At 34.4% G+C, this 15920-nt stretch overlaps 1 protein-coding gene across 1 annotated transcript in view; it reads right to left on the reverse strand.

Moving 5' to 3' along the window:
• LOC140158405 (uncharacterized) overlaps positions 1 to 15421 on the reverse strand; it is a 65305-nt gene extending 49884 nt beyond the window's left edge. Inside the window, exons 1-3 of the mRNA XM_072181497.1 lie at positions 15388 to 15421; positions 14457 to 14612; positions 12897 to 13013 (exon numbers count right to left, since the gene is read on the reverse strand). Coding sequence (XP_072037598.1) covers positions 12897 to 13013; positions 14457 to 14612; positions 15388 to 15421 — 307 coding nt within the window. The remainder of the gene's footprint in view (positions 1 to 12896; positions 13014 to 14456; positions 14613 to 15387) is intronic.
• Between the last annotated feature and the right edge of the window lie 499 nt (positions 15422 to 15920).

Consider the following 15920-nt stretch of genomic DNA (forward strand, 5'->3'; position numbering starts at 1 on the left):
GAGGAATTAACGCACAGGCATTCGTATGGAAACACGTACAGCATAGCATAACCAAGGTGCAGTGAAGCATAGAAGTATTTATGGTTTTGTATGGAAACAAAGGCATTGTTCAGAGAGAATTGTACAGCTGGTGGTGCACATAGCCGTAGCAGCTGAAAGCACCAACCCTCTTCCAAAAAAAAAAAGGAAAGCAAAGGTTAAGGTTACTCAAGGTTTTAACATTATCGTGGGCTAATTAATAGTTTAAGCTTGTTTGCTATTGTTTTTGGAGCAACATTGTTTCTTTATAAGCCCGCGGCGCAACCTTGAACAACATTGTCTTTGAGCAATATTGTCTTTTGCAATAACGCCCCGTAGCCACCCCACCTCAAATATTTCTTCACTACGTACTTAAGTGAATTATGACCAACAGAGGGCGCTATTACTGTACTAAAGTACGTGGTATTTTAACAACGGGATACACCGTGACCATACGTATTCTGTAATACAGAATATCCTTCCCAGCACGGCATCTACACGGCCGTATTTACACAATGTATTACGTGTACATATGTGTGTATCGGGTGGTATCACGCGGCGAAGCTTGCGTGAGTGCCAAGAATTACGTCGCCTGGATAGGCCGACAGGTTAATCAATTATAAACCACCTCTTCTCAACATCTACACGCATCTGAGAGGTCTAATTTCATTGTCATTAAAGGTGTACCCATGCACGTTAAAATGCAAATCAAATACCCCGCTCTTTTAATTCTCGCTATTCGCAATAAGGGCGCCGCCAGCGGTTTGCGATGTAATCGTGATGTATCATGGGAAAAGGTCGACATCCAAGTCCGCGCAATACGAATATTACCATGCTATTACATAGGAACACGTGACAATATTTTTTAGTTTGTCAAAATAAAGGTGTTACACGCGAATCGATACTCAATAATACTTAATAATGTGATTTGAAATGTGCACAATTAATTTTTCTCTATCGATTTGCGTGTAATACCGTTATATTGACAAACTAAAAATATTGTCACATGTTCCTATGTAATAGCATGGTAATATTCGTATTGCGCGGACTTGGATGTCGACCTTTTCCCATGATGCATCACGATTTTCCCATGATACATCACGAAACAACGGTTCCTATGCTCACGATGATTAAACTTTTGATATCAAATTTGGTATCAACCTTCGAAGGAAAGTGTATAGAAAATTATTATACAAATTATTTTGCCATGAACTCATCAGACTCTGATTAAATGGGGATGGAACTAGTGGCGACTTTTTAATTTGGCTGTGTTTATGTAAGGCAAAAATGAATATACTACAGTCATTTTTAAAAGCCATTTTTAGGCACAAATTTTGCATTTGAATATCTGAAGTGTTAAATACATTTATGTAGTTCATAAATTTGCAATTTGATGGAATTCAAAAGCATGTATCCTTAACTGGTATTTTCTTGTACATTGCATTTTACCAGATAGAGTTAAAGTTATTCTTCACATATAGTATTGAATCAAACGTACATTTGCACCTTGTTTAATGCATCACAAACCCTCTTTCTGGCATATTTTGAACTGGATAACAAGGTTAAATTGGTTTGGTTTCAAGCAAAGTCTGGTTTGAAGTAGTCGGTTAAGTCCTACAGCTTTATTTAGAATTTCCGTTTTCAGGATTTTGTTTGTTTCACAGACACCGGAGACATTTATACACAGTAGAATCGAAGCGGAACTAAAATGAACTATTTTAAAGGAGACATTCATTGCAATACAAATGGAGTATCAATATTTATGTAAGTTAAGTTAGAGTGACCCATCCGATACCACGAGGAGGTTTGGGTTGAGTTGCCCGCGAGCATCCAGCTCTACGGGCCTTGTCGATCTTCAAAAACAGGCCTATGAACGATTGAAACTTATAGCCCAGTTTAAAGTATCTCAATCTGAGATTGCTGTTGTTGACGTGGTTATCATCTTGACTTGACCCACAACATTGTTTAACGTAACTGTAACTGAACTCTAAATTGCCATTGGCAAGTCTAAAGTACAACTCTAACTCTAAATCGAACTCTAAAATGTAAGTCAAACTCTAAAGTACAACTCTAACTCTAAATCGAACTCAAAATCGAACTCTAAAATGTAAGTCTAACTCTAAAGTGCAACTTTAACACTAAATCGAACTCTAAAATGCAACTGTAACTCTAAATCGAACTCTAAAATGTAACTCGAACTCGAACTCCAACTCGAACTCATCCTGGACGAAGATCTCGGTGATTAGGAATAAACTATATAAGACAATGCTGAAATGATAGGCGCGAGGGTAAATCCGGGGGCACTCAACTCAAAATTTGGTAGGGGTGTGCCGCACTTTGGGAACTAAGAACTGATTTCGGGTAAAATTGTGGCTTGGTGAACTGAAATTTCAACATTGGGGGATTTATAAAATTTGGCCAAAAAATATTCCAAATATGAGCTAAAGGACTACAATAAAGCTTGAAGCTAGGGCATGATCCAAATGTGTGTTAAAGGAACTACCGGAGAGCCTGAAAGGGGGACCCTTGACCGTTTCATATACTCGTACCACCTTTACATGTGCGTGAACCCCCGGGTAAATCTGAAAAAAAAAATTCACATTGATGAAGACCGTTCATCATAACGTCCGGTCTTGACACCTGGTAGAAAATATGGGTATTTTACACCGGTAAATAGCGCCGAGGTAATTTGGCTTGAGCTTATGTGGGTAATTATAGGAAATATTGGATACCCATAAATATGCATTGCAAGCGCTAAACTCTAGAAATTAACCGATAATCATAAAGTACCCAGCAAACACAAAACGTTTTCGACATCATTCGCAAAAGGTTATAAAAGGTTGTCAGAAAACGTTTAAATGTCGGGTTATATAAAGGGTATATTAAGAGTATAAAACGTTTTCATAACCTTAAAAAACATTTTTGATAATCTACTGCTCAGCAAACAAAAATGTTTTACAGAAAACGTTTAAGGGCTGGGGTATGAACGTTTGGACAGTATTTATTTTGGGACAATAGAGCACATCAGACATATCGAATTGCATTCTGAATATGAAGAATGTCATTCTGATATCAAATAATTTTGATTTTTTGAAATTCGCAATTTAATACACATTTTATGGCAAATCATTAAAATTGATATTTTGATATTTAACAGTACTTGAAGTAAACTTTATAAATCTGATGATTTATACTTAAAGTGTATGTAGGTGGGATGAAAAAAGCCGACGATCAATTGAAAATTTTGACCTTTCGTATTGAAGATATGGATTTTTTTCCCCAAAACACCAAAACAAATTAGGTCTTTTGGGGAAAAAATCCATATCTTCAATATAAAAGGTCAAAATTTTCAATTGACCGTCGGCTTTTTCCTCCCTGCTACATACACTTTAAGAATATATCATTAGATTTAAATAATTTACTTCGAGGACTGTTATATATCAAAAATTTGAAAAATATCAAATTTTTATAATTTGTCATAAAATTTGTATTATATTGTGATTTTTAAAAAATGAAAATTATTTGATATCAGAAAGACATGCTTCGTATTCAGAATGCAATTCGATAGGTCTGAGGTGCTCTCATGTCCCACAAAAAATACTGTCGAAACGCAATAAACGCTCATTTTGGATCCCTTAAATGTCGGGTTATATAAAGGGTATAAAAACGTTTTAATAACATTCAAAAAACGTTCTTGAAAATTTGATACAAAATATTCTAAACAGAATGTTATTTTTGGGTTGAAAAAATATTTTGCGAAAAATGTTTGCCCAAAATATTTTCAATAACGTTTTAAAAACGTTTTCATGACCTTTATATAACCCGACATTTAAATGTTATTAAAAGGTTTTGAAAAAACATTTTAAGAACATTTCTGTGTTTGCTGGGTTCAAACATTTTAACATAATGTTATTTAAATATTGACACAATATTTGGCAAAAATGTTTGCAAAAATATTTTACAATAACATTTTTTGAAACTATTTAAAAATATTGTTGCAGTGTGTTTTCATACAAAACGTTTTAAAACGTTATCATGACCTTTATATAACCCGACATTTTAATGTTATTAAAACGTTTTTACCTAAACCAAAAGCCAAAATATAACTTACTTAAAACGTTTTTAAAACGTTTTTGTGTTTGCTGGGTAAACACATTTACTATGCTTACACAGAAAGAAAGTCACTCGATTGACAATTCGTGCCACGGGAAATGTATGGTGTTATACCACTTTCAAAAGACCATATGAATAGACGATATATTATTAACTAGCAGTCACCCGCCTTTCGCGGTTCATAAATATGAATGCAAATTGCAAAATGCATTAAACCACCCTCCGATTCTTTTATTGCAAACAAATTTACTAACTCCCAATTTCCAAATGTATTAAAGATTGAACAGGCGGGCATTCATTTTAGTTGCCCGCCGCCCTCATTCTTTCCTCCAGTGTTTATGTTCCTGCTCTAATAGCTCGCATCCCTTAAATCCCTATTTCCTGTTATCCTCTATCCCTCTTGTCTTTCCCTCTGGCTCTAGCATTTTGTTCTCCAGCAACTACTAATAAATATCGCTAAATCATGGCACCCATGCACTCTCCTTATTCATTATTTTTGATATTCTCGTGTTTTATTCTACAAGGTTTCTTACTCAACATGCCCAATTTTCATTTAATTATGGCACAATTAATGCAGACCATCGTAAATACGCGCGAAACAAATGCAACCCATGGGCGTCGCCATACACGTGCAAACAGACACGCGAAAGCAGTGATGCTTAAGACATAGCTAATAGTAACCGTACAGTATTTTAGGCTATTTTTGCTGAAGTATGGACTTTTATCGTTAAGATTGAAAAATGAGGTGCAGCGTAACTCGGTGAATAATTTGCTTTGTAAAAATGAAATTTGCAAATGCATCAGCACCGTCTGAGTTTTTATCACGAAAAGTTTTCCAACTTGGTAATTTATTATATATATATTATATACCTCATATATAGAGTCATGTCAAGTGGTTGGTTAAAAGTGCGGTCATTGCATTAACTATGCTCCCCCACTTTCTTTTTGCTTGTTTTGTGTTTGTGTTTGTGTTTAAGAATTACGTCAAAACTGAACAATAGCTCGGGCAACAGTCTTCTTTTTTTCATTTAAAAACTCTTGTTCTCAATTGAATAATATCGCTGTTCACAGGAAATGTTTTGTAATATTAGAGAGGGAGTTATTTCTGTTGAACCCTGCAGATGAGGAATAAGTTGTATGTGGGTGAATACCTTTCGTTAGAAGCCCTATATTATATACGGTAATCCTCTGTGGATGTATTGAAGATGTCTGCAATAACTGGGCTAATCTAATACACACGATACTCAGCTTCCGACATCGCGCGTTTTCTCTTTCAAAGTACAGACAAATTGTGCGTTCTGTCAAATCCCACCTTTCTAAAATAATGCAATCGCTACGTTCTCGTGTAAAATGATATAACTTTAGGTTCCGGCTTCAGATATTTACTACATAATTTGCATATAATTGTTCTACTATGAACGGAAACATTAAAGCGATATTGGAGAAATGTTGCAGTTATTTTGTACTTACTTTTTTCCAATCAATGGTAATAAAATAATATTACATAAAAATTACTAACAATAATAGTACAGATCCATCCTGAGATGACAAAAGAAATGATAACAATAGGATGAGGTTGAAGTGGAAGCTCTGCCTCAGGATGCGAGCGTTATTTCAAATTCACATTTGAAAGACACGTGCTAAAATGGTGGCAGCAAATGAGAACGCGTCAAAATACAATTCAGACCGAGGCGGAACACGCTTTCCCCCAGGGATATGGGAGACAAGGTGAATTTAAATGGTAGCCCTAAGCCCTTACTTTCAAATCTTTGTTAACATTTTTAATGCCCCCTTGGGATCCCCATATTTTGGTTCTGCCAGAAGGAACTGGGGAGCAAAGCAAAATGGGAAGGGAATTCCCCAGTTGTGCCTCAACTATTTAATAGAGAGTTTGCAAAATGCGGTTCAGAAACACAAACTTTGACAACGTCTAGAGGATTGTATACAAAAATGGTAGAGAAATATTTATTCAAAACCACTATGCCATGAAAGCCTCTAGAAGTCGAAGTGAAGAATGTAAGAACAATATTTTTAATATTTCCTCATGCAGTACAAAATTATGTATTATCTAGACTAATTATTGGAAATAACTTTTGGTTTGGGTAAAAAATACGCCAGAAATTGTTGAATATTAGGGATTGAATGAGGTTAAAATATTTTTTGGTTCCAAACGTCAAGCTTGGTATAATGACGTAAAAAAATCAGTTTGCGAAATGAAGTTTAATGAAAACATCAACGGCAAGGGGATTTAGTTCACGTAAAATTTACTTGTTTTAACTGGAGATAGCAGTGTAGGATATTTCTGGGGATTTTTTAATACAAACTTGTCATATGTTGCAGAAAGGGGGTATAGAGAGGAGAGAGAGGGCATTGGAAAAAGGCAGTGTGTTTCCCCTCCCCTCCAGTCTCCATATTATTCTCCCCTCCCTCTCCCCTCCATCCATCCTTATTCTCTCAACCTTTACCTCATCCTATAATACCCCAATCCCGCTCCTGGGCACTCCCATTTCCTCATCCCCGACGGTGTTTTTTTTTCTTTTAGGATGACATGGAGGAGGCGACTTTCACCATGTTCACTGATGGAAACATTATCGACAAAAATGGGCAAAAAAGGCTTAAAATCGTATTATACTGAAATATCACTGCGGTCAGCATCTCACAGAGGTAGGGTCACATAGGAGAGATGTACTCCCCGCCTGCACCTCCCTGTATTAGACCTATATTAATTTTTTACAAGACTGCTGCATGGTGAAAAATTCCGGAACTGAACACTGAAAATAGGCTTAAACCACCTCAGTTTGTTCCCAAAATGCAAATTTAGGTCGGTATGCAACCAATTTAAATAACTTGATTAAAAAAAATACATAACAAAGTGGTGACACTCGTTCCACTTTAACGGAGTCATTGAATCTCCAAAGTTATTGGACATTGCAAAGTATTGTTTCCTGTCATTGTGGCTATTATACTCATACTGCATGTACAGGGCCATGCGTCGGAAGTTGGGACCCTCTTTTGTGACATACTGTTTTATAGCTGAAAACATCAATTTTGAGATGAATACCTTTCATGTACCAATTCCAGGTATGTAAAAGTAAACATTGCTGGAAACCATAAAAGCACCCAAACCTGAAATCAATATTCAGGGTGTACCAGAAGACATACAGGGTGTAACAGTAAGTTTTTAATGAAGATATGGTATATTTTGGAAATGCCTATTTCTTTTCAGAAGTACTTTCTCAATTTTAGGACCACAAAATCAAACAGAGCTTAAAAAGGCCCACCAGAAAATATTTACTTTATATAGGGTGCGATGCTTCCTTCTACAGCCTGTCTCAAAAAAAATTGTGCAAGTGAAAAGCGCCCTCTGTGGCAATTAGAAAATACTTTTGTGACATAATGCTTACATCAACGTCAAGGGCACAGTCTTAGCTCTCAAATACCGTTTGTTCTGTTCAATTTGCTCTTTTTAATCTCGAGATATGTTTAGTTAACAACGAAAGAGTAAAATCACAATTGTGCCACTTTTACTAGGGAATAGGGCTGGTACATGTAAATCAATGATAGCTGATGTTGATGCATCTAATGCACTCCCCTTCGCATTAGACGCATCAACACCAGCGCGTGTGCATTATTTTGTCTAATTTCATTAATTTGTCTAATTTCATGAACTTGTCAAAGTTCATTAACCTATACATTGTAAGTGTGCAATATTTGTTTGTCTTTTAACATGTCTTGAATGACAAATGAGAAAAGTATACCATGGTAAAATCATTGATATGCAGATGTATTTAATTTTACAGCAAAATGTGAAATATTTATCGTTTAATTTGTCATAAGTGGAAAAAGTGAACCATTATACCTTTATCATGATAAAACATTAAAAACAATTATGTATTGTTGTGTAATTGATGCATTCTTTTGATTTCACGAAGGAACTCTTGATACACTTGATGCTATCATTGATTTACATGTACAGCTCTCTTCCCTAGTAAAAGTGGCACAATTGTGATTTTACCCTTTCGTTGTTAAGTAAGCATATCTCAAGATTAAAACAAGCAAATTGAACAGACTAAACGGCATTTGAGAGCTAAGACTATGCCCTTGACGTTGATGTAAGCATTATTTCACAACGGTATTTTCTAATTGTCACAGAGGGCGCTTTTCACTTGCACAATTTTTTTTGAGACAGGCTGTATGTATACAGGGTGATAAAAATTTGCTTCATTATCAGACCTAATTAATTATTCAAAAGGTTTAATAGGTGCTAAATAGCTAATTGAACACTTTTAAATAACTGCTTTCAGTCATAAATAATCATTCCAAACCTGAAAGAATACAATATCTCTTTGTATGTTACTTTTGGACTAATTACCTGCAATTCTGAAAATTGGCTGCTTTACATAGAAGCCTAGGGGAAAAGGCATAGATGAGCATGTAAATGTCTAATTAATGAGATGAAATTACACAAAGTGCGTAATTATTTAGTTGCTACAATTACTGACATCAAATTGGTACTACATAATCATGGATTTTAGTTTTCAACTCAACATAAAAGAAAAAAAAAAAGTATGTTATCAAATTGTTATGAACTTTTTCCATAGACTTTCTATGGTACAATGTCCTCACATCTGTGTCCTAACATCTGCCACCCCGCAAGTTCGTTGGCTTAATTAATCATAAAATTAATTAGCATCAATTGAGAATCCTGGTTTTGGTGTCAAATTCAGCAGAAAGGGCCGCATGCTTTAAAACAAGACCAATTAAAGGGTGTTAGTATTCATCTTCAATTTGAAAATACCTTTATCATTTCGGGTTTTTTTTTCACGATAAAGATCACGCCGCCACAATTTGAGGGTCCCAATATAAGACATATGGCCACCGACAATAGAGATACTGATAACTTGGCAAATTTGTTTTTTAAATTTAGGTAGGCCTATTAGTCATTTGATTTTTGAGGACAAACCAGAGTTGGATACCAAACGGCTGCAACAACATGCTGTGTGAAACTGAGCGACCTTGTTGATAAAATAGATGTTAAAGGACGTGTGCAGAACCCGGGGTGCAGAATCTTTTTAGCTCCAACTTGTTACTTCGACTTCTACAGACTTTTATGTGGCTTTGAATAAATAATTCTCTATAATCCCCTAGACGTTGACGTTCTGAACCTCATTTCGCAAACTCTCTATTAAATAGTTGAGGCACGATTGGGGAATTCCCCTCCCATTTTAGGCTTTGCTCCCCAGTTCCTTCTGGCAGAACAAAAACGTGAGTGTGAATACCAAGGGAGGGGATTAAAAATGTTAACAAAGGATTTGAAAGTAAGGGCGTACCATCGGTCTGAACATGTACGTATTAATTATAATGAAACGGATATGCAGAGAAACAGGTCATGAGAAGACATCATGAAGTCACGAATGTATTGCAATATGTGGCTCCCACATATGATGATGGGCATGAAGAGGTATTGATTTAGACCGTACAAGTATGCTTTTGCATAAGCTCCTATATGGAGAGCACTTCAAAACGAAGAAAAATTCTCGAGGTAATGTTACACTTAGCAAAGCAATTGAAAACACGACACACATTGGTGCGTATGAAATTAGATCTATAAGCATTGAAAATGTAGTCAACAAGTATTAAAACGTAGACATTTAATCATTGTGATTGTAAGTAGATTATGAGTAGTTTGATGTTAAATGTTAAACTTTCTAGATGTGTTAGAACTATATTGATTTTTCTAAAGACTGTTGGATGGTGAAAATATCTGGCAAGAACCCTGAAAATAGGTTTAAACCACCTTAGTGTTTTCACAAAATGCAAATTTAGGCCGGTATGCAACCAATTTAAGTAACTTGATATATTTTAATACATTACAAAATGGTGACACCCGTTCCACTTTAACGGAGTCGTTGAATCTCCGAAGTTATTGGACAATGCAAAGTATTATTTCCTGTAATTGTGGCTATTATACTCATACAGATGATAAAGACATTGATAACTTTGCAACTTTGTTTCTTAAATTGTGGTATTAGTCATTTAATTTTTGAGGACAAACCATAGAGTTGGATACCAAACGGCTGCAACAACTTGCTGTGTGAAACTGAGCGACCTTGTTGATAAATTTTTTTGGATATTTTACTTTAAAAGCACTACTGTGTTGTTAAGGGGATACTACACCCCTGTGGTAAATTTGTGACAATTTTTGTATTTTTCTCAAAAACTAAAAACACACTGGTAACAAAAGTTATATATATTATTGGGGCAATGAATCCAATTACTACACTGAGATTTCAGTGCCTCCGCTGGTCTTGAGTCACTGAAATCTCAGTGTAGTTATTGGTTTCCTTGCCCCAATTTTTAGTTTTTGAGAAAAATACAAAAATTGTCACAAATTTACCACAGGGGTGTAATACCCCCTTAACAACACAGTAGTGCTTTTTAAGTAAAATATCCAAATTTAAAAATTGCCGTTTACACCGATCAGTGGTTATTACACAAGCATTGTAACCATCCATTATCTTCGCGCTGACTTTTAAATTCGGGTATTTTTCTTTCAAAACACTGTTGTGTTGTTAATATTAAACAAAATTGGACAAAAATAAACCATCCTTCATAATATTGTGAAAACATCGATTTGAAAGGCTAATATCAAACATTTATTCAAAAAGGTGCTTGAACATTGTTTGAAAAGAAACATTTAAATACAATGCTGCATGTAATCAAAATAAAAACCAAATTATGTATATTTTCCGTATATTTTTCATGGTTATTGAGAAGATCAAATTAGTTATGCTTGTCAATATTTCAATAAATATAATTCAATTGGTAAAACTGTTGACTGTTAGTAATCAAAAGGACAAGAAAGGGTCGTTATTGTATAAAGGTGCAATATACTGCATTGCTCTTCCTGATTTTACTAAACAAGCGTGCAATATTCCGCATTTTCAAAACAGGTTACTTAACAAACATTTTTAAATGCAAACCATCTCAATATGTTTCCTCTTTAAATTTGTAATTGTTTTTGGTGTTATTATTTTGACTTTGAATTCTTAAAAGAAATATGTATATTTTCTTAATGTTCTTTACATCTGTAAGATAATTGTTTTTAAAACGATCTCTTATCACGTTTTGTAATAACCTGTAGGCCTACATAATAATGTTCTTGTTTAAATATCGATCTTTTAATCTTGTTTTTATTGTTTTAAACCACGGACGTGTAGAAGAGCAGTTTTTTTGAACATGTAACCGTGTATAAATAAAGTGAATGAATGAATGAAAATCAAAATCAAATTATTATGTATATTTTTCGTATGATTTTTCATAGTTATTGAGAAGGTACTTTTTTGGTATAATGTATTCCCCACTTTGTGGTTTTCGCGTCTGGTCCCACGGGACGAACTGGCCTATTCAAAACTCCACAGACTAGACATCTGGTTTGAGAGTGGTGAATGGCTTATGTATGCGTTTGGCTTTAATTTAAAACAAAAGGAGCAAAAGAAAACTGAAATAAAAGAACTGACAAATAAAATGAAAGTTATGAAAAGTACAGAGAAGTAAAAACTGAAATAAAAACTGCTTTAAATAACGCTTCATTGAAGAAACTGTGATGTCTCTTTGTTTCGCTTGTTGGAATCTTTTTTTTTTTTTTTTAGGCCAGTTTGTCACTTTTAAAACTGGACTTTCGTCTATTCAATTGCTTGTAACTTTACTTCTTGAGGTCACATTGGATTCAATGTGGTGTCATAACGTACAAGATTAGATAGTGCATCTATTAAAAAAACAAATTTAACCCAATATTGTCCAGTTTTGAAAATGTGATTATTTTTCAAAGTGTAAGGATACTTTATTGGCGCAGTATATTATATTCATATCTTTTGTTTGACATTTCAATTTGACATAATGATCAATCATGTCACATCGTCTAGTCCTATTAAACCTAGCCATAAACATACTGAATTTCATATTCGACACAGAGTACCTTATTTCGACAAAGATCAGCATCACAGTCGTTAAGTGTACCGACAAACGTGTAAATCGTCACCCTCATAACTAAGTCATTTTTTGCAGTTTAGGCAAAAACATGACAAATGACCAAAACAATTTGCTTATGATGGTGTGTTGGTGTAATCTAAAAAAAAAAAAAGGTGCAGCCTGGAACCTTTTTCTGTCCCGTATACAAAACCCTAAGCAGTGATAAGGTTCTATAAAGAACCTTTAAAAGTTCTATAAAGAACCTTAAAGATTTAAATAGGCATACGGACGCTCTAATGAATTAATTGAGGGATTCGGCACAAAGTTAAGAAAAGTGTTAGGATGTTAACCCTTTTTGGTACTAAAATCATTTTCTTGGATAAAGAAAAACATTTATATAAACATTTAATGTTCTAAACATTTATATTTAGAACCATTTGAGGGATTTTTTCTTAATGGTTCCTGAAAGGTTCTTCAAGCGTAGTGTTCTACAAAGAACCCTTTTCTTGGCTACAGAACTTAAGTCTTTTTATTACAAGGTGGCAATTGTTATAAACATTTGGGTTGAGAAAAAAATCAGAACCTCACAAAATGATTTAGGCAAATAGGTTAATATGAGGGTAACGAAATTGAAATCATGAGCCCAAATCTCCTTGGCAAATAAAAATGACTTTATTGAGCAAAATAATATTTACATTTTCAACAAATAAATTGTTTTGAAGGAAATCCAGATTTATAAAACCACGCAAACAGTGAAATTAATTGCTCTATCAATGACAAGGAAAAACACTTACCGGGTCCTTGGGGCCTGTTCCACGTGGCAATAACATCTAAAGTCCAATCATCCTCAGTGGTATTGTTACCAGGTGTTGTTATAAATGAAAATGTAACACTATCTGTGTTGATATTAGCTGTAAAAATAAAATTTCAAAATGTAAATATATCATATAACAATAAGCACAAATAAATTTAGTAGGATAATGTCGTTGCTTCGTTTCCTTTAAGGGGGTTCTACACCCCTCGATAAATGTGTGTCTATTTTTGCATTTTTCTCAAAAACTAATAACACAGTGGTAACAAAAGTCATGTGTATTATAGGGGCAAGGAATTCAATTACTACACTGGAATTTCAGTGACCCAAAACAAGTGGTTCGTTATTTATGATAAGAAATAAGGTACCGCTAGGATGTACCTCATTTCCTATCATATATACTGAACCGCTTGTCTTGAGTCACTGAAATTTCAATGTGGATTCCTTGCCCCAATAATATACATAACTTTTGTTACCAGTGTGTTATTATTTTTGGAGAAAAATGCAAAAATTTACCACAGGGGTGTAGTACCCCCTTAAGCTGCGTATATATCACTAGGATCACCCAGATTTCAAACATGCAAATTTGAAGGGAGACAGTTCTTTGACAGCAATTCCTTAGAATGACCCTTGAATGAGATGGATATGGGAGTAAATTTGTTTGTATTGACTGTAAGTGGAAACATGGAAATTGGACCATTTTGACTATATAGTAGCGTTCCTCATCAAATCGGACCCGTTTGTCTGTCTGTTTGTATTATTCCAGTCATTATTATTATTATTATTATTATTATTATTATTATTATTATTATTATTATTATTATTATTATTATTATTATTATTAAATATTATTATACATACATTTTTGTTATTATTGTAATACTTATGCCATGCCTGAACTATTATAAATTATAATGGGATTTTACAACCCATTTACACCATAGGTTTGGTTGTTATTTTCACCATCATTACACTCATTGATTTATAATTGAAAGCATAGCCGCTTGTGATACCAAGTTTATACCTAACCCACAAGGCACATATCATACAAATGTATTTTATTATCCTTCTACAGTTTTGTTTATCATGCACTATTTAACACTAACTTTTTGTAAAGGGTGCCACAACAACACGCCCTGCGTTTCAGTGGCATCCTCATCATTTTCACCATATCTGATATTATACGGTGTTTGTAAAAGCTTTTTTAAATTGTAATTATGGAATTTGATGAAATAAAACTGAGCTGAACTGAACTGAACTAGCGTTTGGCACCAGTTGTGTATGTCATTTTATTTTTTTATTGTACATAATCTATTTCCGAGAGAGAAAAATCCAATTAGGATTAGAATTGCTAAATTTACCACCAAAAAAATTAAATACGCTCATATATAATACTTTCTCTCGGTATTTAAAAAGCTGAATTTCAAAAAGTGGCCAAAAAACTTATCCAATAGCTTGGCTCAAATCTCTCTGTATAATACCAGGGTTAGGGTTTATCGCATCCAACAAGTGGAGTGTCATACAAACGGAGAGGTTTACTTACGAAAGTTGCAGCAGGAATGAGAGGCTGGAATGCAAATAATAGGCTTTGGAGCAGATACCGTTGGCGTTAACCGAGGCCCGATGGTTGCAGTAGGTGTGTTTATGGTAGTCACCCTTAATGACGAGGTAGCTGGTAGCCGAGATGTAGTCTGATCCGCTGTTGAACGAAAGTAATAAAATACCCTGCTCAAAATAGGTTTTAAAAGTTCAATGGTTTAAAATGTTGTTGAAACGTTGTTAAAATGTCATGGCACAAGGTGTTGTTTTATTATTATTATTATTTGCATTATTGTATGCACAGTTAGGTTTTCTAGTAGTGTTGCTGGGGAAAGTTTTGTTTTGGGTTTTTTTTCCAAAAACTTCCTGTAGCGAAACACTTATTTTAGTGTTGCCATTGCTACCGGAAGGCTTATGGTGCTTCAATTTGAGGACTCTGCATCCCAGAGGACTCAATTCCAAATTCAAACAGTTGTTTTATGTGTTTAATAGCAAAGACCAGTTTTATTTAGCATGCTTCATTGCTTATTGGTAGCTTTTTCAATATACTCTAGTGTCATAAAGTGCTTTCGCCTAGGTATATAAATGAGTTGAAATCATGTTTATCAACAAAGGCAAGGGACTGGTATATCGATATGCTTGAGTGAACCCATGCAACCACTACACTGTTCAATAGCTTTATTGTGATGTGGCGGGAGTTTTAAAAACACGAGCCCTGAACAAAATATGATGCGAGCGCATACTGCCAGGCAAAAAAACAATGTAAATTGTGATGATGCGTGCGCATACTACCAGGCATTGACGTCAGACGTCAACTCATTTATATGTTTGCATATTATCATTGTTTTCTCATATAATGGGTAAATAAACTTGTATGGGTTATTATCTGTCCAAGTAAATAAATGGTGCATAAAAAACCACTACGTAGAATTTACTGTCCAGGTGACAGTCTGGCAATGATTTGGACATAATAATTAATCTGCTGAGGAAACGCCACGGAAACGTTACAGAGTCATTTACGAACGCTGTTCAACTATTTATATTCAAATAATATAAATAAATAAATAAATAAATAAATAAATAAATAAATAAATAAATAAATAAATAAATAAATAAATAAATAAATAAATAATGCATAAAACCACTTCGCAGAATTTTCTATCCAGGTGACAGTGATTTCGATATAATAGGCCTACATGTAGTTAATCTCCTGAGTAAACACCAAGGAAACGTTAATATAAAGAGAATCATTGACGAACATGCGTCAGTAGAAAGATAAAAGCATTATTATCATAATTGTAGGCGAATAATTGCGTTGCTGATTTCTAAAGGCGCTTTTGTCAGAACACTCTTAAGATTACTTCCGTGCCCATATGAGCAGGTCAGAATCACACCTGTTGAAGTCCGAAGTCGTATGCATGAAATGCATGAATGTGATCTAGAAATGCCCTGAAAACACTCAAAGCAA

This window comes from Amphiura filiformis, chromosome 8 (genome assembly GCF_039555335.1).
Source record: "Amphiura filiformis chromosome 8, Afil_fr2py, whole genome shotgun sequence".
Lineage (NCBI taxonomy): Eukaryota > Metazoa > Echinodermata > Ophiuroidea > Amphilepidida > Amphiuridae > Amphiura > Amphiura filiformis.